This window comes from Mauremys reevesii, linkage group 3 (genome assembly GCF_016161935.1).
Source record: "Mauremys reevesii isolate NIE-2019 linkage group 3, ASM1616193v1, whole genome shotgun sequence".
Classification (NCBI taxonomy): domain Eukaryota; kingdom Metazoa; phylum Chordata; order Testudines; family Geoemydidae; genus Mauremys; species Mauremys reevesii.
Genome location: NC_052625.1, coordinates 33,066,445 through 33,092,559, shown reverse-complemented (window position 1 = coordinate 33,092,559; position 26,115 = coordinate 33,066,445). Strand labels below are relative to the sequence as shown.

At 39.7% G+C, this 26,115-nt stretch overlaps 1 protein-coding gene and 1 long non-coding RNA gene across 2 annotated transcripts in view; one reads left to right on the top strand and one right to left on the bottom strand.

The window, feature by feature from the left end:
- Positions 1 to 26,115, top strand: part of PSME4 (proteasome activator subunit 4) — a 236,595-nt gene that overhangs the window by 91,366 nt on the left and 119,114 nt on the right. Inside the window, exons 15-20 of the mRNA XM_039529281.1 lie at positions 1,932 to 2,030; positions 2,510 to 2,579; positions 3,164 to 3,231; positions 3,828 to 4,043; positions 7,040 to 7,197; positions 8,541 to 8,636. Of these exons, the coding sequence (XP_039385215.1) occupies positions 1,932 to 2,030; positions 2,510 to 2,579; positions 3,164 to 3,231; positions 3,828 to 4,043; positions 7,040 to 7,197; positions 8,541 to 8,636 (707 nt within the window). The remainder of the gene's footprint in view (positions 1 to 1,931; positions 2,031 to 2,509; positions 2,580 to 3,163; positions 3,232 to 3,827; positions 4,044 to 7,039; positions 7,198 to 8,540; positions 8,637 to 26,115) is intronic.
- On the bottom strand, positions 1,821 to 19,813 carry LOC120400563. Its single transcript, XR_005595895.1, has 5 exons — positions 19,696 to 19,813; positions 9,236 to 9,283; positions 7,128 to 7,167; positions 5,604 to 5,716; positions 1,821 to 2,019 (listed from the first exon to the last, which is right to left on the bottom strand). It is a non-coding gene; the product is annotated as an uncharacterized LOC120400563 (long non-coding RNA).

The following is a 26,115-nucleotide window of genomic DNA, read 5'->3' as shown; positions in this document are numbered from 1 at the left end:
GTTTAGCAAGGTTCCCCCTTCATCTGCTAGTGGTGACTGCTGAAGTCCCAGATACCGCCTTCTCTCCCCAGAGGTTTGAAATTGCTATTACTGTGGCTTCTCTGCCCACCAGTGTTATAAGCAAATCCTTCCCTGAATCTTATAGTAAAAACTCTGGCCTTGTGATATTTAAATTACAGTTCATGTACGTTTGGACACTTAACATACAAAAATTAATCTGCTTCATCGACCATTCATGAAATATAGTAGTGTGTATGGCTTCTTTTGGTTTAATATAAACCTTCTAAGTGTTGTTGCTGTTATAAAGTATTAATCTGTATATCTTCCAATTGAATGGGTTAATTGTTTCATAATTTGGATAGTGACTAGTCACCTGCAAGCTGCACTGCATTTTATCTAACTTGTCCTGCAGATGGGTGACAGAATTAAGCTCTTTTCTTTTAAATGTCACTTAAAATGTTTGAGGCTCTTCCCCTTAGAATCATAGAATATCAGGATTGGAAGGGACCTCAGGAGATCATCTAGTTCAACCCCCTGCTCAAAGCAGGACCAATCCCCCAGACAGATTTTTGCCCCAGATCCCTAAATGGCCCCCTCAAGGATTGAACTCTCAACCCTGGGTTTAGCAGGCCAGTACTCAAATCACTGAGCTATCCCTCCCCCGTTCTATGGGTCCAGCTTATAGGATGTGAGGAAAAGTAAAGAAGCTTGTATATGGGGATAGGAACTGAACCTCCAGTTTGCAAACCTTCTGAAAAGCCAAAGTGGAGGTGGGGAAAGCAGCTACTCCAGAATTGGCCCAGCACCATTGCTAGGAACTGGCTCCTTTCACCTAATATGGTGGCAGGAAAATGTGTGGTTTTGGCCACTCAGTTGTGAGGAGGGAGAGGGAGGGAGGTGAGAACCTACCAGGGAGTGAGAAACTTCTCTGAAGAGTTCTATGGCTTACTTGATGAAAGGCTCTTCTTTTTGTCCTCCAATGTGTCTTTTGGAAAGGATTCCAAATCTGAACTGGATATTGACTTCCCCTGCTAACCAGCAGTAGGTCTTTGATTTCCTCTAGCTGCCTTCATTCCCATGTGGGACCCCCCCAAGGAGTATATCTGCCCATATTGAGGGCAGTATCCCTATATGGTATCATCTGGGGCACTACTTATGTGTGGTGGTGGTTTTTCCCTACCCCCAGTGTCGTCGGACCCCTGACTTTATTAATGAGAAAATACAACCTTACAAAAAATCAACCGCTTAAAAATATTGCCGTGCTTAATATAAGAGCTTCCTGTATATGAAGCATTTTCAGTGTTGATGCCCACCCTTTATCTTTTAAGTTGTAGCTGTTGCTGCAAAATTTCTTTGCCGTGAGCTTTTGTTTTCTTCTCATGTTGTAACAAAGTAAAAGTTACTTGTGGGAAAATGTTCTCAGACTGTGAAGCTCTTTGCCCCAAACATATTGCTATATTGTAGCATCCTTATCTTCCAACGCACTGAACTTCACGTAGACTGCAGAAGCTTCCTGTAACAAGCCAGCCATGCCATACAAGCAAGGAACCATGCAGGATTTTCTCTGTCAGTAAAAAAATCAACCAACCAACCAAACAAAAAAACACTTAGCGCCCCCCCACCACACACACTACACAACATCTATAACTAAAGCGAATTGAATGGGTGGCCTCTCCATATTAAACTTTCAAGCATTCTGAGTATTTAAAATGATTCTGCAGAATATCTATTTCTGACTTTCCAGGTCCATGTTTCTTCTGCTTTTATTTGACATGTACTTTTGACAGTAACATTTTACAGAATAACGATGAGGACACGATTTGCTGCACACATGCATCAACTCCATTCATATGTGCAGTATTGCAATGCATTGCTCTGTTCAAAAGATGGTTGATGAGATAAATTATTTTTCTCTTCTGTATTCCACTTAGGTTGCCTTGGAAAAAGTTTTTAATTTTGCTGTTTCAAATATATTTGAGACAAGAGTTGCTGGTCGGATGGTTGCTGACATGTGCCGGGCTGCAGTAAAAGTGAGAAGGAGAGCACTTTTATTTCATTGAGAGTTTAATTTACATACAAGACTATTACTACTTATTGAACCTGCATTTCTTTTGTGGAAAACTTTAAATGTGATTGGAAATTGAGGTTTTTCTTACAATCTATCTGTAATTATCCTGCTTAAAATCTGATAGTTGTAATGGAATGAAAATGTAACAGGTTAAATAGTATGTGAGTATAATTTTAAAATCCATAGGACTGCAAGTTTGAGATGCAGATTGTATTACACTTTAAATATACTATTGTGCTTGCTGAGAATTAAAAGTATGGAATCAAACTCCAACCATCAAAAAGTTTTAGGTTGTATAACAGCCAGAGCTGAGTAAGGTCCTGTTTTTATTTCTTTACTTTTCTGTTGTAAATAATGTTGTGAGATGATGCTGATTATGCTTCATGTTTATCACCATAAGATCTCCTTGTTTAAATTGATTATTTGTGACAATGTTTTCAGTGCTGCCCTGAGGAATCTCTGAAGCTCTTTGTGCCCCATTGCTGCAGTGTTATAACTCATCTTACCATCAGTAAGTTCAGAAGATTTCAAATTGTATTCCACTAGCCTCATACAGGATGGAGTATTGCTGATCTAAAACTTAGAATTGGAATTTTAAAATCAGCATCTATTCTTTGGAGAATATTCTGTTTTCTTTTATAAAATAAAATCATCTGCCAGACAGGGAAAGAATAAGTGGGAAGAGAGTGCTTTTATTAGGATGTGTGTAGAAAGATTCTGTTTGTAAACAAATTCTAAAGAAACATGGTTTCCAAAAGTCATTTCAAGAGATAAATATTAACAAACTTTTCGCCTGCTATGTTTAATAAAAGTACTTATAAGAATAGGTTTGACTGATTCCTGAGTTAGTATTAAATAAATGCATTTACTTCTTGACGATCACACTGACTGCATTGGCATCTGGTGGGTGGGAATTACATATGAATTTGACGGTTGGGGTTGGTTAAACATTCATAAATGTAGAACTCTGGGTGTGAATGGCTGAGCTGATTTGTAATACTCAAGTGGGTTTAACTTTTGAAATTGGCAAACCTTCAGATATGAACATTTAACTTCCATATAGTAACAGTAGCGCTTAACACTTTTGCTCTTTAGATGATGATGTCTTGCATGATGAAGAGCTAGATAAGGAGCTACTCTGGAACCTTCAGCTTTTGTCAGAGGTATTTAAATTCTGGTTGTCTCTTTGCATGTCTGTTCCATCATTGGCTCAACTTTAGTGCGATTGGGGATAAAAAGCAGTTAATTTTTGCTATTGCACTATTATACTTAAAGTTTATATGTAAGATTTCATATAGTCTTTTTCCTAAAGACTGCAGAATTAAGTAAGAGTGGGTAATAGATGATATACATTACAGAAAATGAATGTCTTAATTATATGGGAAATAAATTTAAAGTCTTTGGTTCTAGTATCAGTAATGGACAGGGGATGAAACTCTGCAAGAGAATATATATATTTTAAAATAAAACTTGAAAAGATCCACTGGTGAAGGCAGAAATCTTGCACGTGGTGGAGGTTGGACAGCACTGGGACTTGGGGAGGCCATAGAGTCAGGAGTTGCTGTTGCAGTAGTCAAGTTGATATTGTTTCATGTAGCAGCAGAAGTGGATGTTTCTACACAAATTTAATGGAGCACTACTTTAAGAGAGAGTTTTATACCAGGTACTGTGGACTTGTGTTTAGCTTAATTATCCTGTGCTACAGCTCTTGAACTTTATTGGTTATGTTTACTTCTGAATGTTTCTACCTTTTTATTAGATCACTCGAGTGGATGGAAAGAAGTTGCTGCCATACAGGGAGCAGCTTGTGAAGATTCTGCAGCGAACCCTACATTTAACCTGTAAGCAGGGTTACATTCTGTCTTGTAACCTACTGCACCATCTTCTTCGTTCTACTACGCTTATCTACCCCACAGAATACTGCAGTGTGCCAGGTGGCTTTGACAAGCCTCTTTCTGAATACTTTCCTATCAAGGCAAGGATTTTCATTTTTTTAGGATTAGAGGATTTGACAGCCTTTTTTAAAAATGCTACTCTATTTTATTTGTTTTTATTTCAAGATTTATCAATACAGTGAATATGGAAAGTGTAATTGAAAGATGCTTTAAACTTTGAAACCTGCATTGCAAATTAGTAGCTATGTTAACTGAAATAAACTTATGCTAGTAGCTGAAAAGATTAATGCTAAATATTATGTTGAATAGCTTAATGACATGGAGCACACTTAGTATTGCTGATGTTCTCACTACTATATTTAAATAGTGTAAAGCAAAGCAGATGATCATGGTTTTGTATTATGCCTAAATGTAGCAATTTATGATGAGCTGACTTGAGACCTGACAATCATGAGATGCAGTGGTACAAATTGCTGTTAGCTTTAAAGTTGAGCAGCAAAGTTTTGGGTTCTTCAACACTCCACCAACCCTCTTTTTATGTTTAATAATAATAACAATAATTAATAAAAAGTCTAGACCTAGAAAATATTAACATATTTGATATGGTCTCCCAAAGCATCATTACCTCTCCTCCGTATCTGATGAGTCAGACTTATAGCTCTTCCTGGTTCCTCTTCCCCACATATGGGACATATGGTTTCATGAACAGTGGAAAATGTATGCAAAATAAGTAAATATGAACATATGTTTTTTTTTAAACCTGATTTTCCACTGCCTTGCCCTTTGTTTAATCATTTATACCAGTTGAAAGTGGTTGGGAAACAAGACAATTTTATAAAAGGATCAGAACAGAGAAATATTAGACAAATATTTTAGGAGCGATATTTAAAGAAATATAATCAGAATAATAAATGTACAGTGAAATTACACTGTCACATTTTAAAATTCAGTTAAAATATAAATAGATGCAGAAATAGTAACAAAACATTAAATTGCAACTTGAATATTTTGCTGGCCTTTGGTTTTTATCTTCTTTGTGTTGACATACTAATATACAACGATGAGCAAGTTGTCAGCTGGTTTTCGGGTTATTAAGAGAGCCTTTTTTAGCAATAAAATTACATTTTACTTAATCAGATTGTGTTTTGAAAAACTCTGAAATTGTAGTGGATGTCATCTTCATTGGTGCAAAGCTAGTGCAGTTTTGTTGTATATATTTGTATGAAAATCAGGTCATGTAGCTTTCTACCACTTGTTACTTCCATTATATGCATGCCTCAAAAAAAAAATATATACCTGTTATTCTGAATACTTGTCCTGAAACTGAGGAGAAAACCCAGTATTTCAGAGTTAGTTATGCACACCACATGCTTTCTAAACAGACACTTTATTCCAACTGCTAATTGTCATAAAAATCTATCATATGCTTCTTGTAATGTTTCTGTGTTAACTTGTCATTCTACAAAGTAATATCCATGGAAGACTTGGATATTTTCCAAAGACGACAAGTAACAGCAAGCTCTTTTTTACAAATGGACAATCCCTATAATCTTAACTTTCCTCTTTACGGATTGTTTCTGAGGTCAACCAAACTAAAAGCTTTAGAAGTAATATGCAGTTAGTTAAGAATATAATCTTACCATGAAGATAGGCAAGAACTGGAGATGAAGAGGGTGTTTGCGAAGAGTTGCCAAGGATATGACCGTTAGTTGATTTAGAGATCTTGCCCTCATAAGCAGATATCAGCAGGTGTCTGTGAATTTGAAGGAAAGACAGGTGTTTAAGTACGTTGATTCTGTACCATGTCTGAACTCAGTCTAGAAATCACAAAATAACGGGTCCCTTCCAGTCTCAGGTTTGAGTTGCTGCAGCACAAAGCTCTTCTAATCTGCCGAGTCATCCCAAAATGTGTTAATGCAAAACTTAACTGCAGAACTATCCTCCAAACCTGAGTATCAAATTCCTGAGCCTTTTGAGGGGTTTTTATCTTGATTTCAGCAAATACTGGTTTCTTTATTAAACATACATACCCGTTCTGACCTAAAAGTAATTATAATATGATGGCTATTTGTTCTACATGAAATAAGATGGGATTCCCCAGTGGACATGTCCACATTGCATTTGGGACCCTTGTTAGAATGTCTTCTCTTGGTCAAGAGGTCAGACAATAAATGAGCATAGAGCCTGAAGTAACCTCTTGTTCCTAACAGTGGTTTCACCAGAAAAATATTGAGCTGAATATGAGGAATCTTGTGCTGTCATTGTCTGTTGTGCATCTCTTCTGTAGGTAGATAAATTAGGTTTTATGTTGTCAGGGGCTGTGTTTATACAGCGCCTACCACAGTGAGGCCTAATCCACGGCTGGGGCTCTTGGGTTCTACAAAATCTCTCTCAGGTCACACTAGCTGGCAGGTGTCCTTCTTTTATGTTAACATGACTTCACTTATTTGCATTTGATACCCAGATTTTAGCCAAAAAAGTTAATTAGAATGGGTGACCTCAGATTACCTTAATTTCAACAAACTGGACACAACATTATTGCACCACAGGGGAATTCAAATAAGCTTTGTAAATTATTAGATTAAATTTTGATGATCTGGGATGGGAATGTCAAACTTTAAATTTGTTTTTTATAATGAACCAGTATACCAAATTTCAGGATTGTTTTAAAAGAGTGAGTGATTGAAAACTGATAAAATAGGCTAATCTTTTGGTGACCTCTGATGGAAAGATCAAAAGTCAGAGTTAGCATTTGGGGTATTTTGTATATCTGAGACTTGTAAATGAATGACTGTGTCAAATGGCAACAATCTACTTCAGTGAGAACATCAAAATTGTCAGTGAGTTATTCCTTGCAAGCATATCTTTTATATTCTAGATATTGGTTGCAGATTTCATATTGTTCTTGGATTGCCAGTTAGATTTGAGTATAAATTTAACTCCTTGAACTGGCAGTTATTTTTACTTATGGGTAGTCATATATTTGGAATTTGTTATTCACATCTGTTAAGTTTTTAATGAATCTTTGTTTCACATTTTACTAAGGGGAAATGGCTTTTTGTTTTTGTTCTTATAGGACTGGGGTAAACCAGGTGACTTGTGGAACCTGAATATCCAATGGCATGTTCCTTCGTCTAAGGAAATAACCTTTGCCTATTACTTACTGGATTCTTTTCTTCAGCCGGAGCTCACCAAGCTAGAGCACTATGCAAATGGAAAACAAGAAATGTCCAGGTCAGTAGTATCATGTGGGACACACTAGGTGACTCTATCCATATATATTAGTAGCTTCACTTTGCATTTCTTATGTTCTTAGGCTAGCATCTATTGCATAGGCATGGGTGGGAGAAGAATGGAACAGGTTTGGGGAGGGAGAGGGATTGTTAGGGAGCTTCCCCCATGCAGATCCGGGCTGACCCTTAGCCTCTTCCATTCAGTCAGCTACATCGGCCTCTGTTCCCATGTTTCCCATGTGTCCACCCTCACTCAGACTCATCACAAGCCTTTTTAATAAAAGGACAGAGGACTAACTTTGTAACTAATGTAAATTTTCAGTGTAATACGCAGGTCCCCTATATGATGGAAGCAGTCTAAGTTTTGTTTTTAGGAGGCCACTCATTACCAATAGTTAGGAAAAAATTATTTTGCTCTTCAAAATCTACAGTAGCACAGAGATATCAAAACATTAACAGTTTAAAAAAATCTTCCTGGGAAAATGATCCCCTTCACAATAGAACATTTTATGTACTGAAGAAAACTTTCTTTCACTGACTCCTGTTCACAGTGGGGTGAATTTCCCTCCCTCCCGCCCCCCTCCCCCCCAAAAAAAAAGAAAGAAAGAAAGAAAGACATGTGAGTTTTAGTACAGACTTTGAATATAGGACCAGATAAAATTTTCAGATAATATTTGGGGTTTGGAAAAATCAGTATTATCTGTGCATTAAATTAGACTCTTCATCTTGTGCTGCAGATGATTTCCCTCACTATTTCACGATGGTATGCAAAATAAATAATTCAGAAAAATAAACTGTTGGGGGTTAGGGTTTTGTGAAAGGAGATGTTTCATGAAAGGCTATTTTATGAAATGGTCTTTAAGATTAATGAATTAGAGGATCAGAAATGAATGCCTTGCCTGCAGAGCACTTCTAGTGGGGAGAAGCTTCTAAGGCCTGGTCTACACTGGGGGGGGGTTGAACTAAGGTACGCAACTTCAGCTACGCGAATAGCGTAGCTGAAGTCGAACTACCTTAGTTCGAACTACCTACCTGTCCTCACAGCGCGGGATCGAAGTCCGCGACTCCCCCGTCGACTCCGCCACCGCCGTTCGCGGTGGTGGAGTTCCAGAGTCGATGGGAGCGCGTTTGGAGTTCGATATATCGCGTCTAGATGAGACGCGATATATCGAACTCTGAGAAGTTGATTACTACCTGCCGATCCGGCGGGTACGTACCCATAGATTATCCAAGAAAAAACATCTTTATTAAAAAAAAATTGATAAAAAGAAAATAAATAGTCTTCACTTAAAATTTTCTAACATTAAAATTTTTTACTTAAATGTTGACTTCTTTGACTTCCAGAGATGATGTACAGCAGTGTCTCACTATAGTGCACAACTGCCTAATTGGTTCGGGGAACATTCTACCTCCTCTAAAAGGAGAGAGGATAGCTCACCTGTAAGTAAGCTCTGTTACATGTAGTTTATGAATAAGGTAGTAAAATATTATTAGTAATATATTTTTAGTACTATACTTTTAAACATTATAATATTTAATTTAGTATTCCTATTCTTATTTTTATTATTGCACAGTGAATTCTAAGCCTGATTTTTTTTTTCCGGTGAATTCTTTGGGGAAAAAAACTTATCTAATGGCACTAAGGAAAATGCATTGTTTCAGGTTTGTGGTTATATAAATACTTAGGTATTACTTCACATCTTAAATATCTAACACGTACACTTTTCATGCATAGATGTTAATATACTTTATGAAGGCAGGTAATCAGCATTGTATCATTGTCACCATTATACATATGGGGAAACTGAAGCACAGAGAGGCTAAGTGACTTGCTCAAAATTATATAGTGAGACAGTGGTAGAGTCAGGAATAGAGAGCAGATCTGCTGGCTCTCAGGTTGTGACTCTTCCCCTCCCCTAAGTGCACACACACTGGATCAAACGAGCTGTTTCCCTCCTGTCAAAATTACTTCATTGTTCAGTATTCAGACTTTCATTTAAAATATTTCTATCTTGCCTCATCACAAAGAAAATACGTACAATGTAAGCCAGCGTACTCCTGTCTTGTTCAGATTCTTACCAGACAACCTGAAAGAACAAAGGCATCAGGGCTCTGAGCTTCCCACGGTCTTTATAATGGGATGTTAACTTCAGAAAAGGTCAGAAATTGAATTTTGAGGTCTTTTATTACATTAAAAGAGCAGATTAGTTCCATTCCGATTAGGTTACTGAATACCCATGCAAATGTGTAAGACCAGAAGTGAACCTGGCTACCAACACCTGTATACTATGGACTTCAGAAAATGTATATTCTCACTACAGTAAATTATAATTGTGAAAGTGAAGGAATTTATTCCTGTTGCATGTTAGTAGTTCAGGCTTTAAATCTGTTCATTGTGCTATTGTTGGGATCATTTCCTCTCTTTTGAAAAATGTTGAAATATGGAAATTTAAATATAACTGAGTTAAAATGTGTTCCTTCTGTTATCACAAGAGGCTAAAGAACTCTTTACAACACGTAGGGCTCTATTCTGGCTTTTATACCGGTACCTTGCACTGGGTTGCAAAGTGAGCGCTGAGGTGCTCCGCACAAACAGCAAGCCTCTGGGAGTGGGAGTCCACAGGGCTGCCCAGAGGGGGGGCAAGTGGGGCAATTTGCCCCGGGCCCCCACGAGAGTTTTCAGCAGGTCCTTCAGTGCTGCCGAACTCACCCGGAGCGAGTGAAGGACCCACTGCCGAAGACCTGGAGCTTCTTCCACTCCAGATCTTTGTCGGCAATTCGGCGGCGAGGGCTTCTTCCGCTCTGGGTTTTCGGCGGTGAGGGCACCTTCCGCTCCGGGTCTTTGTGGCAATTTTGCGGCGGATCCTTCACTCGCTCCAGGACCCGCTGCCGAAGTGCCCTGAAGACTCGGAGCGGAAGGACCTCTGCTGCCAAAGACCCTAGACCCCCTGAATCCTCTGGGTGGCCCTGGGAGTCCATGCCAGAATGGGAGCTACAGAACCCTTTGGGAAGGTGTGGAATTGTCCTGGTCCTATTCTGTTGGCCAGTGTGGGAGGACAGGGTCCCATGGGTCCCACCACATCCTATTGCTGTCCTCCCTCCTTGAGGTGCTTCTGTACTAGACACTTGCCAGGAGTGCAGGTACTAAGGATATGGCTACACTTGCAGCCGTACAGCGCTGCCGCGGGAGCGCTCCCGTGGCAGCGCTTTGAAGTGCGAGTGTGGTCGCAGCGCCAGCGCTGGGAGAGAGCTCTCCCAGTGCTGCAGGTACTCCACCTCCCTGTGGGGATTAGCTTACAGTGCTGGGAGCCGCCTTTACGCTGGCGCTTTGCAGCACTGTAACTTGCTGCGCTCAGGGGTGTGTTTTTTCACACCCCTGGGCGAGAAAGTTGCAGCGCTGTAAAGCGCCAGTTTAGCCAAGGCCTGAGTTTGAGGCTGCCTTTTGCACAGGGAAGAGGAAGAAAGGCCTATTAAGTGGTTCCCCCACTATTATGCACTAGCCACAATCTAGTCCACAAGATGTCAAATAGAAACAGGAGTGGAACTTCTTTATCTGTGGGACACATAAATATATAAAAAATAAACTCAGTTGGGCAGTTGTTCACTGTCTCTCCCACCCAATACCTAGGCCCTGCTCTTTTTTCTAGAATTGAAGCTTTAATTTGATTCACCATCAAAGTGGAAGCTTCTTTTATTAGGTGGTAAGATCCTCAGTAGAATCTTTAGTGAGTTTAGGCCAACAATGGTTGGTCAGAAAATGGACAAAGGCTGTTTTTTGGCTTTACATTGCAGTTGATTGGTTAGTCTCTCCTGATTTGGAATTAGTACTGTTGGTCAATGAAACAGGGCGGTTCTATATCCCTGCTCTCTGGCATCACAGAAACCTGCTCAGACTCCATTGGTTGAATATCCACACCATGCTGTTTATTTCAGATCCCTCCACCAAGACCTTTACAGTTTTGTGCAGCAGTATTTAGGTTCAATGGCCCTAGTATCCTCAGTGCTTCTCCTGGACCTACGAGGAGTAGAGGTCTCCCTTCCTGGAGGGCTCTCTGACTCTGGGCTTATCTAGCCCTGCTCTTTCCCTTACACTTCCTTCCTGTGCCTTTTTATCAGTCCTCAGGTGAGGGGCTAATTAATCCTTTAGCTCACCCAGCCTGCTATCCTGATTAACTAAGTAAATTTTGATGCCCCAGTCAGCCCTCTGAGGGGAAGCTAATTTGTGTCAGAATGATCAGAGCACAGACTCACCTGTTAACACATTCTGTCACAGGCAATAACTGTAAGTCCCTGCTGGGAGATTTTCTTCTTATCAGATATTTGCTTTTTTGCCTCTTTCAAATCAGATGAGCCCTGGTCTACCAGTAAAATTTTAAATGACTGTTTATTGCAATATTTTTGGAAGCTTTGCTTTTTCCTGTTCTGGTTTAACAAATGTGCATTGTTAACTAATATATGTTTTTAAAATGTTCATATATAAACAATTGGTGGCCTCAGAAATCAGATATCCCAGATTTCTCTGCATCACAGTGTCTGAATTTTACAACTCAGTAAATGTAACTAGTTTATTCTGTACGTCTGTCAAGTCTCAAATTCCTTCATGCTATCTCTCTCTTTTGGCAGCCTATTTCACATATTGATGACCCTTATGAAGATACTGCTTTTGACATTTCATCTAAGTCTTTTTTCCTTTAGTTGACCTCAGGTGACACCTTTGCCTTGTCATGTGAACAGATTTTATCCCTAGATCCTTGTATGATCCCATTGAGTCTTATTAAAACCATGATTAAGACAGTTCTCAATCATCTCTTTTCAAGGCTTAACTTAGAGCTCTTGAAGTCTGCTCTCCAAAATCAGCCCTTCATTTATCTAAATAGCCCATATAATTCTCCCCTTCACTTTAACTAATAAAAGCTGAGTGATTGATGCTGTGCACTAGTATCCTAAATGTGATCCAGGTTTCTGGGGAAGGACGAAGACTGATAGAAATACAGGAATCATTTTAGTTTTAGTTTCATGTCAAAATACATTTATCTCTTCCCAGAAGAAAGACATGAAGAGTATTTCAGTATACCAGAATGCACATAAAGTTAATAAATAATAATAAGCTTTCATTTCTATGTGTTTTTTTTACATCATATGCATTTTTATATACTAGGATATTTTATGTGAATAAGAGGGCCTACCAAAAAGGAACCCAAAACAAAAACCAGACAACAGAATTTGGAGATGTAACATCTTTAGGGTCTGGTTCCTTTAGGGAGGAGAATGATCTGAATAGCTGAGGCAACATACAGCTCTGCACACTAGATTGTATTGATGCTGTCTCTTCTGGCCCATGTTCTCCTTGCAATTCTGCATCTGGATTGGGTGCAGGAAGACTCTTAATGTTAGGCTAACTGCCAAGAACAGTGAAAAGTTCAGTCATAATTGCATTGAGTTCATTATTGTTTTTCTTTTTTAAATAACATTATTGATCACATTGTTTAGAATATGCTGGAAAGCCTGTAGTCACTGAAGCTATAAGTAATTGTCAGGTTTTGAACTTGGATGTGTCAAGATAGAGGGACCAAAAGAAGTGGTCCCTTTTATTTTTTCCCCAGCAGTGCTAAGCACTCTCACCTCCTTTCACCAGCTTTGAAGATCAGGCCACATATGTATCTTCATACAAACTTCAGTGACTGTTTGCAACACTTGTATCTGAAAAATTTGGTGTAAGTTTTTGCAAATATGCTTTTAAATACACAAACTGGCTTAGTGGATTCCTTATTGTAATATCACAGTGTTCAGAAGTCCTTCAACACAAAATGTATATATTAAGGTGAGCACATGCATGGCCATCATCCTAAACTTAAGCTTCTGTACTGGCCTGCCTAATATTTAGTATAGATCCGTAGTTGTGCATGGCATTTTACAGAGAGAATAAAAATATTGTCTGCAATGCTTCCAAGAGCTTGTCTACACTGGAGATGCTCTGTGCCAGTAAAGCTGATCTGGTGTGGACCTATAGTGAAGAGGTGCTACACTGGTGTAAAAAGTGATTTGGCATTTTGCACCTTACTAGGGTTTGAAACAGGGTAATGTACTATTGCAAGCCACTCTTTTTCTGGCACACTTTGTCTACATTAGAGGTTTGCACCAGTTCAGCATCAAGGCAACTAAGCTGATGTAGCTATACTGGTACAAAAAACCAAGTGTAATGTGGAGGTTAAAGTGGCGGTTTACCAAAAATTATCAAGGTTGGCAATTGGGAGAAGCAATACATGATTAAATAAAAGTATTAACCAACTTACTCTTAGGACTAGTTCCGGGAAAAGAAAATCAGCAGATGGAGCTATCTGATCATTAATTTGTGACTCTCCCAGAAAGAGATGGTCCCACATTGGATTAGAGGATGCCAACCAGATAAACAAAGAAATGTGACTTTGAAATAAGGCTTAGTATTTAGGAAAAAAAGATCCCTCTAAAATTAACTAAATGGTAACAGATATGCAAATGATTTACACAGTATAGAAGGTAAATAATTGAGTTATAAAAATATAAAAACTCTGTAAAGAAATGGAAAAATTGATTAAAAACATTCATTTAAACAATTGACAATCAAATGTTACAAGCGAAATTTAACACCGTGATTGAAAATCAGTATCACAAACATAGTAGTAAACTGAAGAAAGTTCAGTATAGTAACTCATAAAATCACTTAAACTTTCTAAAACTAAACACAGTAGTCAAAACTGATTACAATACAAGACCAAATGGATACCAATAACTCTTAGGTTACACCATATTAATTGCATAGTGTGTAACCTAACGTTTCAAAAGTAAAAATATTAATATTAAATTATATCAGTGTATTAAAACAAAAAGGCATTAATGATCAATGAAGCTAATATCTCATTGGTATTCTAAAACAATTTAACAAGAAAAAAGCAATATAACCTATCATCATACTGTGACAGACGCAGACCAGTGGGGTACAGGAGTCTGGTAGAGGGCAAATATACTGGTCACTAGATGAGTAGTTTTCTGTTCCTTGAGTGACCAGAGCAGGGACTGCACTAGAGTAATCAGGAACCTGCTAGAACCAATTAAGGCAGACAGGCTGATTAGAACACCTGCAGCCAATCAAGGCAGGCTAATCAGGGCACCTGGGTTTAAAAAGGAGCTCACTCCAGTCAGGCAGAGAGGAGCCAGAGGAGAGGAAGTGCGTGTGAGGAGCTGGGAGCAAGAGGCACAAGGAGCTGAGAGTGAGAGGGTGTGCTGCTGGAGGACTAAGGAGTATGAGCGTTATCAGACACCAGGAGGAAGTAGCCCAGGGAGTTGTAGCTGTCATGCAGCTGTTACAGGAGGCACTATAGACAGCTGCAATCCACAGGGCCCTGGGCTGGAACCCAGAGTAGAGGGCGGGCCCGGGTTCCCCCCAAACCTCCCAACTCCTGATCAGACACAGGAGGAGTTGATCCAGACTGTGGGGAAAATCACTAAGGTGAGCAAAATCTGCCAATAAGCGCAGGACCCACCAAGGTAGAGGAGGAACTTTGTCACAATACATATAATGCTGTAAATCACAATTTAAAAGTATGTAACATACAGCAAAATGAATATGGACTTTATATTAATGTTATTCTAAGCAATTAACCAACCTAACTTTAAGAGCTCAGTGGTAGCCAACTTGGTTTTAAAAAACACCAAAAGATGAGCAGGTTCTGCGATGAAATACAGTGTTTATTAAAACAGCAATTAAATAATGCATAGAAAAACTTAATTCTCAGAACCTCTGACTCAGTTATATTTCTGTCCTAGACCATGTCTACACTATGGGGACTATAGAATCATAGCTATGGCACCGTACCTATGCTGGCATAACCTCCTGGTGCAGACTCAGTCTACACAAAGGAAGGATTTTTTCCATCACTGTAGGAAAACCACCTCCCTGAGCAAGGGTAGATAGGTTAGCGGAAGCATTCTTCTTTCAACTCAGCTGTATCTACACTGGTGATTAGGTTGGAAAAATCCCCCCCCCCCCCCGAGTACCGTAGTTACATCAACCTATATTTTAAGTAGAAACCACGTCCTAGTAAACATTTCCTGATCTTAACGCTATTAAATACAATTTTTTCTTTCTTGTATTTAGTACAACTTTTCTTTTCTTATCTGGAACTATGGAAGTTGCTTGGGTTATTAAGTCTGTTCCCTCTAGAATGTAGATCTTATCAGCACAGTGGCTTGGTTTATGGAACAAAGGTTTTAATTCCAATTTTTCTAACCATTTAGAAAAGTAGCACCTTCTGTTTTCTTGAGCCAAAATCCTGCCCTCCCTTGGTGTACGGAGCTTATCTATGGAATTTGAGTGACAAATATTGCTTTGCTTAGGTAGGATAAGGTAGTCTTGCTTGCTTGCGTGTTGGTGTCTTCAATCTTCAGGAAAGTCTCTCTTTCTGAAGGTAGTTTTGGTTAGGATTTGGGACGAGTACCACTTGGTTAAAAATATTCTTCTCTTGGTGAGAGGAAGGTTACGTTTCAGGACTGTTTTTATAGGAAGTGGGTAGCTGCTGTCTGGATCTGGACTAACACTTCTCTTTGCTCAGGATTTGATCTTCAAGTGAGGCTGCTTTTATCTTTCAGCTGATTGTTTAATCCTTGTTATAATTTCATGATTCTTGTTATTAATTGAAAACACAGTGCCAGCAGAATTATTCTAAATCATCTAATTCTGTTTTCTGTCAATGTTTGTAACATTTAAAAACTATAAATCTGTTTGTAATCTGTTGTGTGTGTATATGTACAATACTCTTAAGTTCCTTTGATCGTGAAGCTTAAAGTTTATTTTTCATTTACTTATAGCTAACTTTAATGCAAGGTGAGTTTATTCCAGCCTCAAGTATCGGAAACTTTATCCCCAATTTTGTTCTACACAAAACAACTTCCAGAGTTCATTATCAAATCAACATTCCAATTCCAATTCCAAACACTAAAATATTCTCTTCCATTTCAAATCAAACACTTCTGCATTAACCAAGATTGATACAATAAACAACTTGATTAATATTTAATACTCAATTATTAAAACATGTTTCTTCTGTACTTATGAGCGTGTATACGCACCGTAACATCTTACTAATACTAAACAACTTTAAAACAATAACATTAACTGCAATTAAACTTTGTAACTATTTTAACTTGGATATTTCATAAAATTTAACCCGTAGCTCTATGTTCAGAACTGTAGGTAGTATCTGAACTTTAGGTAGGTACAAAAGGAAAGCCTGTCAGTTAGATTATAGTATTACTGTTAGAAATCTGTCTTTGGTCTATTGGCTTTTACGCTGCAAAAATGAGAAAAGGGGCACTTAGGCTGATGATACCTAACTCAGAAAAGTTGAAGACTTCACCAAGAACCTTATATTGATTGATTTACTTCTTACCAGATATCTTCTAATGAGGACCTATGGTACCTGTTGATTTTATGGGGTTCAGCGTGTTTGGAGACAAACAAAAGTTGTCTCAAAGCAAGCCTGAAGATCTGTTTTATTTCAACAGAAATTGCCATTTAATTTCTCCAACAACTTTGACTGATTTAATGTCGACCCTCAACTGTGACTCTTGCAAACATACCAGAAATAATTACTCGTTTGCCTGGTGGACACTCCTAGGTTATGGTATTCTTTTAACATCTCTGTATGGTACATTAGGTGTCTATTATAGGTATTTACCTTGTGGTTGGCACACTTTTCATATTGTGCCTATTTACTAATACAATTTTACAATCTTGTGAAGATATCTTCGATCCTTAATCTACACTAGTATCTCTGTTATTTTCACAAATATTCCCTTTGTTCCGGGTCTACATTAAGCAAATACACTTCTTTTCTACATTCCAATTACCTTTTCTATTGGGGACGGATCACTTGATGATTACATGTTCTGTTCATTCCTTCTGAAGCATCTGGCATTGGCCACGGTCGGAAGGCAGGATATTGAGCTAGATGGACTATCCATCTGACCCAAAATGTCTGTTCTTATGTTTTTATTGTATTGCTAATTAATTTGAGCCATGCTTTCTTAAATTTCATTAATATAATTCAATCGGTCATATTTCTAACTATCAGTGTTACAAAAAAGAGGAGTTCTAATTGTGTATGAAAGTAAGTTTTTAAATTAAATAAAGGTAAAAAATGGAAAACTAATTATAAAAATTATAAATCATCCATCCAGATAAAAATGTCATAGGCTCTGTAACAGAAGGAGCAGCCATTTGCAATAAAGTCAGAATTGTCTGTTATAATTACCCTTTATTTTCATATACAATTGCCAGGTTTTACATGTGAGAAATTTTTCTTACTATGAACTTTTAATTCTTTGTTGTGCAAAAATAGTAGTTATCTAGCAGACTGACCTCTTTAAAATAACACTTGTAAGCAGTTCTGCTTAACCTTTTTTACAAAGAAAAATTGGTTTAGGGCTTAATAAATTCACTTGTCTTGTTTTTTAAACTAATATTTTATTCGGCTAGACAGATAAAAGACTTTCCTCTCGCATTGCAAGTGTTTAGGATTGATTCCTATTCTTGGTTCCCTGACTTCAGGAGTACTCTTCCCCAGTAGCTGTCCTATGAGAATGAGTTACTGTGGACCCTATTAATGCATAATTCCTTTTTGCTTGTTGATGGGTGAAACTCTTTATTATACCAACATCCTAGCTTGTTTAACAGATGTTTCTTAAAACACTGTTTTTATAGTTATTGCAAGTCATTTCTTTCTAGAAATGAGTTGTGTGTTTTGAAATGTTTTCTGTGAGAAAACTGTTATGACCCATTTTCAGTTATCTTAATTTGCTGTGAGTTTTTTGTCTAGTTCTGTTTCTGATTTTATTTTTCTCAATGTCAAGTTAATAGAAGCACGCCAGTGACTTCAAACTATACTCTTAACACCCAGGAGTAATAATCAGGTGTATTAAGTGTTCCTCTGATTTCATAGGCTCAGAATCCATGGCCTTTTTTTTCATGCCTGATTATTTATCAGTTTTTGTCTTATTTTATCCCTTGTTATCCTTTAATGACTGTAGTAGCACCTGACTTTCAACTACAGGGTTGGTTTAAAAAAAAAAAAAATAAAAGGCCACCGATGCCAACATGTAGCTTGGAGCATCAGTTGATTTGTGAGTCGGGTATCTGCTGTTGCGAAGGGCCTGAAGAGGGTACCTCACCTAGTTAGTGGTCTCAAGCTTTAATGGTTTAGGTCCTATAATAATCTCACTTTCCTAAACTTGCTTTTTTAAAACTAGGTAATTCCTTTGCTTATAGTTTTAAGAATGGAATTTTGAAAGGCACCTTCCATGACTTAGGAGCACGGGTCCCATTGACTTTCCCCTGATTTAAATCACTTAGGCATGTTTGAAATCCCTTCCTAAGTAAAAACAAAATACTGGGTACTCCATTTTAACTGCACAGTCTGTCTCATACATGAGCAGATGGTGTTTGAAAAAATTACTGACAGGTAAATATAAAATAAATAAAAGGAAATTAACTGCTGCTTAATGCACATCGTATTTGCCAGGTAGAATGCCTGACTGCCGGAGGTCAGTTGAATACTGTTTTTGTGTTTAAAAAGGAGGTAGATAAATTAAAGTTATACTAGCTGAGATACAAGTAAGTGGCTTCAGGCTGTAAGCTTATTGCTATGGGTACAGGAAGGCATCTTTCTTTCTCCTTTGTCTGAAACATACTTTTTTGCAGGAGGGAGGGATTTTCCATTCTTTCGTCTAAAGTGCCAGATATAGGCCAATGTTAGAGGCAGAGTAGTGGATTTTATGAATCATTGGCCTAAACAAACGTGTGCTACTTTCTCCCTCTGAAATGTTCTTTGTATCTGGTAAAGTTAGTGTTTCAGAAATGCTCTTTAACTATTCATATTTCTTAGTCTTTTAATGTAAGTGAAAAAAATAGTTACTGATCTGACTTTGATGGACTGGGGTGACTTGCAAGCTCTACTCCAGGACAGATAGAAAATGGAAGGAGGTGGTCTGGGCAGCTTTCACTCCATCTAGCACAGGAGTATTGTGGCTGAGTGAAAAATCCTGAGGGATTTAGTATCTCTGTAGTGCTGGTGAGTTAGGGTCCTGAATAGTTAGTCAAAATCTTCTGTGGTGTGTGGTTTATACCCTGGTTGCAGAAATATAACATTTTGTGTGATGGTTATCCTCACACACAGTATTTGTGAACATAACAGTTCTACATACTAAATCTCTTATTGTGCTCATGGGGTCTTTGTAACATTGTTAGGGGTTATAAATAACTTAATTTCCTTTTTTATGTAAGCTCATGGTGCTATAAATCTGAATTTTCCAGTACAGTCTACTTATCATGCTCTCAATTGTTAAAGGGTCAAGACATCTTTCACTGCTGTTCAGTTGTGTTCCTCCCTAGCTTCCCATTTCCACAGCCATGGTACTTAGTAAGAGTAGCAGCTCTTTTGGGAAAGCAAAAAACAGGGTTACTCACTGAGACCTCATTTTTCCTTTTGAAATACAGCTTGATTAGGACATGTATCGCTCCTCCCTCTTTGACACAACTGTTGTACGAGCTTCTTTAGTATCTTTTTCACTCAAGACATTCTGAAGGTCAGGGATGAGAGAGGACCAGTTCTTTTGAATGTGTAAGGTTGTGATGTCATACAATGAGGGGCAGGGCTAGCTAACCTCTCTTGGCATCTCCAGGAAACTACCCAGCTCTGCTGGGGGAGCTGCACACAGAAAAGGCAACAGTTACTACTCCACGGTGAGTAACCCTGTTTTCTCCTTGTTTCACCTTCCAATTGTTTTCTTTGACTTTGACTCTCGTATGTTAAACATAAAAATAATTGGTTTGGCCCATGATCTAATCCTAAACATGGCAAGATACTTATTTGCATTTAGGAAAATTTTCCATTCAGTTGGTGGAATGGAGTGAAGCCAACTGGCATTTGTTTTTGAAGCTGCATCTGATGACTGGACTGTGATAGGCATAGAATATCTATAGAGGATTGGGCAAGGCACGTAGTGAAATGTTTTCAAACTAGGGGAAAAAAAACCCTTACATTTACTATTTATAAAGGAGATTTTAGGGTTGGTAGTGTGGACAATAAACTAACAAATTACTCATGATGGCTTCAGTTAATTTGGATTTACATGTTTTCAGCCTACACAAAGTGTAGGTTCTTTTAGCTAATCCCTGTGTATTGGATGCAGTTAGTATGGAATGAAATGGAGTACAACACATGAGATAACATTTAGCTTTGTTGTGTGGTGTGACTTGCTTTGTATATAAAATGAAGTATTATCTTTTTTTTTTAATTATATAAGTGTCTGAGGGGATCTTGCTTTTCAGCATCAGCTGTAAATATAACAAAAATGCCATGTGCCCCTGATAGTGTATATACTAGAAAAGCTTGCTTTTCAATAGTTAAAACAAAGCTGCTGACTCAGTAGCTGAGCTTTAGTGCTATGTATTAATAAAGACAAGAATGATTACTTTTTTTGTTTTGAATATAGAACCTTACACCATGAGTAGGCTTACTGAGGTCATTGGGACTGCTTGTACAGTAAGATAGTACTGTGTGAGTAAGGGTATTCCAATCTAGTCCTTGATTATTGTATACTGTTTGAGCTAAGATTATATTAATGGTGTCCAGATCCTGAAGTGTGAAGTAGACAGACTTGAGAGGCGTAAAATGTCCCTTTCCCTTGCTTCATAATTTAGAGATGTTGCTGCAGAACATGGCTTGTTTGCAGAAAATGATGGATTCTTCTGCTGGGGGACTTCTGCCTGAAATCAGTGGAATGGAAGAAATAAATCCAGTTCAGGAAAAACTCCTGTGCCTATATAATCATAGTTTAATCCTTTTTACTGCGTTGATTAGAATTGCTACTTATGGACTTATCTTGTCCATTGGTGGCTGGAGAAACAGCTAAAGTATTAATTTTAATACTAGATTTCTTTATATCTTAGAAATATTTTTCCTTGTAATTGAGCTAACTTAGTAGTTGACGTTATCCCCAACGTACTGTAATAAAGAAAGCTAATAGCCTAACATCTGTGTTTTTTTACTGATTCAAGTTATTGGGTACTACTTTCTTACCTGTCAGAGAGCGGATTGTCTTTTGTTTGTGGACACTGTTAGTCTAGCTGAAACCAGAAATCTCCCTTTCTTCGAGTGTCTATGCATATTCCCACTTGTGGGGTCTTACATTGCCTAGTGGTGCCTAACAGTAGAACCTTCTCCAAGCAGTATCCAGTTAGAGCACTCTCATGCCCCCTGCTATCTCTCTGCTCAGTGTCTTTGAACATTCTGAGGGAAAGCTATGTAAAGGGGTACAGAGCCCTCTACTGCCTAACATTCTTCTGACCATGTGCCAAAGATGGAAGTGAACCTCTCTGGTCCATTCAGATCTGTTCTTTTCCCACTCATGGAATCATAGAAGATTAGGATTGGAAGGAACCTCAGGAGGTCATGTAGTCCAACTCCCTGCTCAAAACTGGACCAACACCAAATAAATCCATTCTTTGTGTTTTGTTAATTGTTTAACATAGTTTGTAGTTTAGTGATAAGTATAGATAATTAAGTTAGTAGCTCAGTTCCAGATTATGGTGGAACCAAATCAAAGAAGAAGCTGGGGATTCAAGAGATGTGCTTTATGCCCTGCTGTCTTCCTGGTGTTGGAGAACCTCATTACATGCCTCAAGTGCTTGGGAAAGGGCCACTCTCCCTTAGGGTGTTCCATCTGCTGGACTTTCATGCCCAGATCTTGCAAGGAGTGGTAGAACAGTTTGCAGGTTCTTCTCCTTAAGGAGGTACTTGAGGCTAAAACCTCTGGATCCAGGCATTCGTCGGATCCAATGTCTAAGAGGCCATTTTCAGTTCCTTTGAGTTCTTCCAGCAAGGTAGAGCAGTTTAAAGGTTCCAGTTGGAACCTCCATCAGGTCCAGCTCCGGGGTCCTGCTTTTCAAGCAGTCAGGTCTTTGAAAGGTACCATTAATGGAGATGGGAAGATCACCTGTGACAGAATTGAGAGCCATGCTGTTGGCTCTGGCTGTGTCAGTTCCAAAGAAGAATACTGGGAAAAGATGGCCACTGTTAGCAGAGTTGGATTCCACATGTCAGAACCATCCAGTTCTGACAGGGCCTCTATGGCTCCAAAAACCAAGTCTGGTTCCAGTTTCAGTTTCAAGGATTTGAGTATTTCACCAGATCCTTTGCCATCTAAGTCTTTGGCTCCAGCCTCAACCCCTGCTCCAGTTCCGGTCCATCTTCTGATCTGAAGAGGATTTTTACTTTGGTGCTTTATGTGCACCATTTGACGTCTGGACGTTCCTCGGATCTAAATGAGGGTATGTCGTCACTATGGGATTATTCCAATTTTTACAGAAACCGATATTTGGAAACAGATTGTATAAAGTCGAGTGCATGCGGCCACACTAAGCACATTAATTCGGCGGTGTGCGTATATGTACCAAGGCTAGCGTCGACTTCTGGAGCGTTGCACTGTGGGTAGCTATCCTATAGTTCCGCAGTCTCCCCCGCCCATTGGAGTTCTGTGTTGAGATCACAATGCATGATGGGGCCAAAAATTTGTCGCGAGTGGTTATGGGTAAATGTCGTCAGTCAATCCTCCCTCTGTGAAAGCAACGGCAGACAATCATTTCGTGCCCTTTTCCCTGGATTGTCTGGGCAGATGCCATAGCACGCAACCATGGAGCCCATTCAGCCTTTTTTCACTGTCACCGTTTGTCTACTGGATGTTGCTAACAGATGCGGTACTGCAGCGCTACACAGCAGCATCCCTTTGCCTTTGCAAGTTAGCAGAGACGGTTACCAGTCACACTGTACCATCTGCTGCTGTCATGGGTGCTCCTGGCCAGCCTCGGTGAGGTCGGTCGGGGGCGCATGAACAAAAATGAGAGTGACTCCCCTGGTCATTCCCTTCTTTAAGTTTTGTCTAATGGAGAGTCAGTCCTGCCTAGAATATCAGGCAAGCCTACTAAAGAACCAGAGCGACAAATGGCCGCTCTGGGTCAGAGCCCCAGACATCCCACAGAAATGATGAGCTGCATGCCGTTCTAGGGGGTGCTCCTGCAACAACGCCACCCGTTGCTTCTCTCCTCCCCTACTCCTCCTGGGCTACCGTGGCAGTTATCCCCCCATTTGTGTGATGAAGTAATAAAGAATGCATGAATAACAGCACTGACTTTATTGCCTCTGCAAGCAGAGATCAAAGGGGGAAGGGGAGGGCAGCCTCCAGCTGCTATGATATTCCAGGCAGGAGCGAATCTCCATTAGACAAAGCTTAAAGAAGAGAATGACCTGGGAGTCATTCCCATTTTTGCCCAGGCGCCCCCGGCCGACCTCACTGAAGCCAGCCAGGAGCACTCACGGGACGACGATGACAGCTATCAGTCCTACTGTACCGTCGGGAAGGGAAGGGGATGCTGCTGTGTAGCGCTGCAGCACCGCGTCTGCCAGCAGCATCCAATAGACATACAGTGACATTGAAAAAAGGCGAGAGAGGATTTTTTTCCTTTTGCTTTCACGGAGGGTGGGGTGGGGGGAGGAGGCGGGCGACGACATATACCCTGAACCATCCGCGACAATGTTTTTGACCCTTCAGGCTTTGGGAGCTCAGCCAAGAATTCAAATGGTTTTCGGAGAGTGCGGGAACTGTTGGATAGCTACAGTCATCAGTCGCCCCTCCCTCTGTGAGTGTCCATTTCATTCTTTGGCTTTCTGGTATGCTTGTCTCAGCTCCTTAAGTTTCACGCAGCACTGTGTTGAGTCCCTGTTGTGGCCTCTGTCCATCATAGCCTTGGAGATTTTTTCAGATGTTTTGGCATTTCATCTATTGGAACGGAGTTCTGATGGAACAGATTCATCTCCCTATACAGAGATCAGATTCAGTATCTCCAGTATGGTCCATGCTGGAGCGCTCTTTTGATTCTGGGACTGCATGGTCACCTGTGCTGATCAGCGCTCCACGCTGGGCAAACAGGAAATGAAATTCAAAAGTTTGCGGGGCTTTTCCTGTCTACCTGGCCAGTGCATCCGAGTTCAGATCGCTGTCCAGAGTGGTCACAATGGTGCACTGTGGGATAGCTCCCGGAGGGCAATACCGTCAAATTGCGGCCACACTAACCCTAATTCGAAATGACAATACCGATTTCAGCGCTACTCCCCTCGTCGGGGTGGAATACAGATATTGATATTAAGAGCCCTTTATATCGAAATAAAGGGCTTCGTTGTGTGGATGGGTGCAGGGTTAATTCAGTTTAATGCTGCTAAATTTGAAATAAACTCATAGTGTAGACCAGGCCTGAGAAACAGAAGATCTTGAGAAACAGACTTGTTTTGCTTGTTCTGAGGTCTCTGTCATTTTCATTGGAAAAATGGAGAGCAGGGGAGATTATTATGCTTTCTCTTGATCTGTCTATAGCTCCTCCTCCTAAAACTCCTATAGGATCATCTCAAAGAGCTTGCTCTCTATTTCTTTGTCCTCCCTCAAGGTCCTTTGCTGTCTCCACTGTGTTCCATTGTGAATCTGAGGCCTGATCCGTATCCAGAGGGGGCTAGAAGATGAATAAAGAAACTTGTTTGCTCCTCGTTCATGCCTAGTTTTGGTCCCCCTCCTATGGGTATGTTCCGGAATCCCAGTTTCTGGGGAAATTGGCAGTCCTGGGCTTCATAGCTTTTTACAGGGCTATTACAGTAATTTTTTGGTTGTTATAGGTATGGATAGAGAGGTGATGCTTCATCTGTAGAAGGTCTGGCAGCAGAGAAATCCTTGAATCTGATTCCACTGGATCTATCTGCATCTCAGACAATGGTGCCTGATACTCTATCTGAAGAAGATGATGAGATATCGCCTCTTTTTTTTTTGAACAAGAGTGTGCGGACACGGACTACAATCCTGATTTGTCACCAGACAGGCATGATGGAATGGCTTCTGCCTCTTCCCCTTCTGAGGATGCTCTACAGTTTCATGACCTGCTGGATCAGCTGGTATCCACAGTGAACTTACCTTCAGTATCTGTGGAGGGAATCTCCCACCCGGTGTTTGACATTCTTAGGGCTACCTGCAAAAGTAGGTTGTTCCAGTCCTTGATGGTCTACTGCAGCCTGCTAAAACTATCCATGCCAGCAAGCCTAGGAGACAGATTATTTCAGATGCCTTTGGAAGGGTTTTCTTATTTTCACACACATTTTGTACCTAATTTGCTTCTGGTGGTGGCTGTTTGAATTCTAGACAAGCACATTCCACTCCTGCTGATAGGGAAGGGAAAAAGACTGATTCCCTAGGAAGAAAGGTATTCTCTTCTTCCTTTCTTGGTATTAGGATTGCAATTTACCAAGCAGTTATGGCCCTCTATCAATTCCACCTGCAGGAAAAGATGTCATTGTTTGTGCAGGTTTTGCCAGATGACAAAAGAAGATTGGCAGTTGTGATCATAGTGGAGAGTCAGAATATGGCAAAGCATGCTCTCAGGGCTTCATTTGATGCCTCGGACTCTTCTGATAGAACACGGGCTTCTGCAGTTACTCTGAGGAAACATGCTTAGCTTCCCTCTGCTCTGGCTCTGGATACTAGAATTAAGGTGGAAGATCTCTCCTTTGAAGGGGAGGTATTTTCAGTGAAAAGACAGATGCGCTTCTGAAAAAAGATGAAGGAGACAGGATCGATGGCTCGCTCTTGGGCTTGATTTCTTCTAAGAGGAGACCTACTTTCCATTTTCAGAGACAGTATTATTTGCAATCTCCCTTGGCTTATTTCTCATCAAATCAAAAATGTCAACAGCGGCAATAGTAGGCTATGTGCTTCCAGAGCCAGTGCAAAAAGAGGTCTTTTAAATTGAGGCCTATCTAAGCAGTCTGCTCCTTTCCTCTTGTCTTCGTTG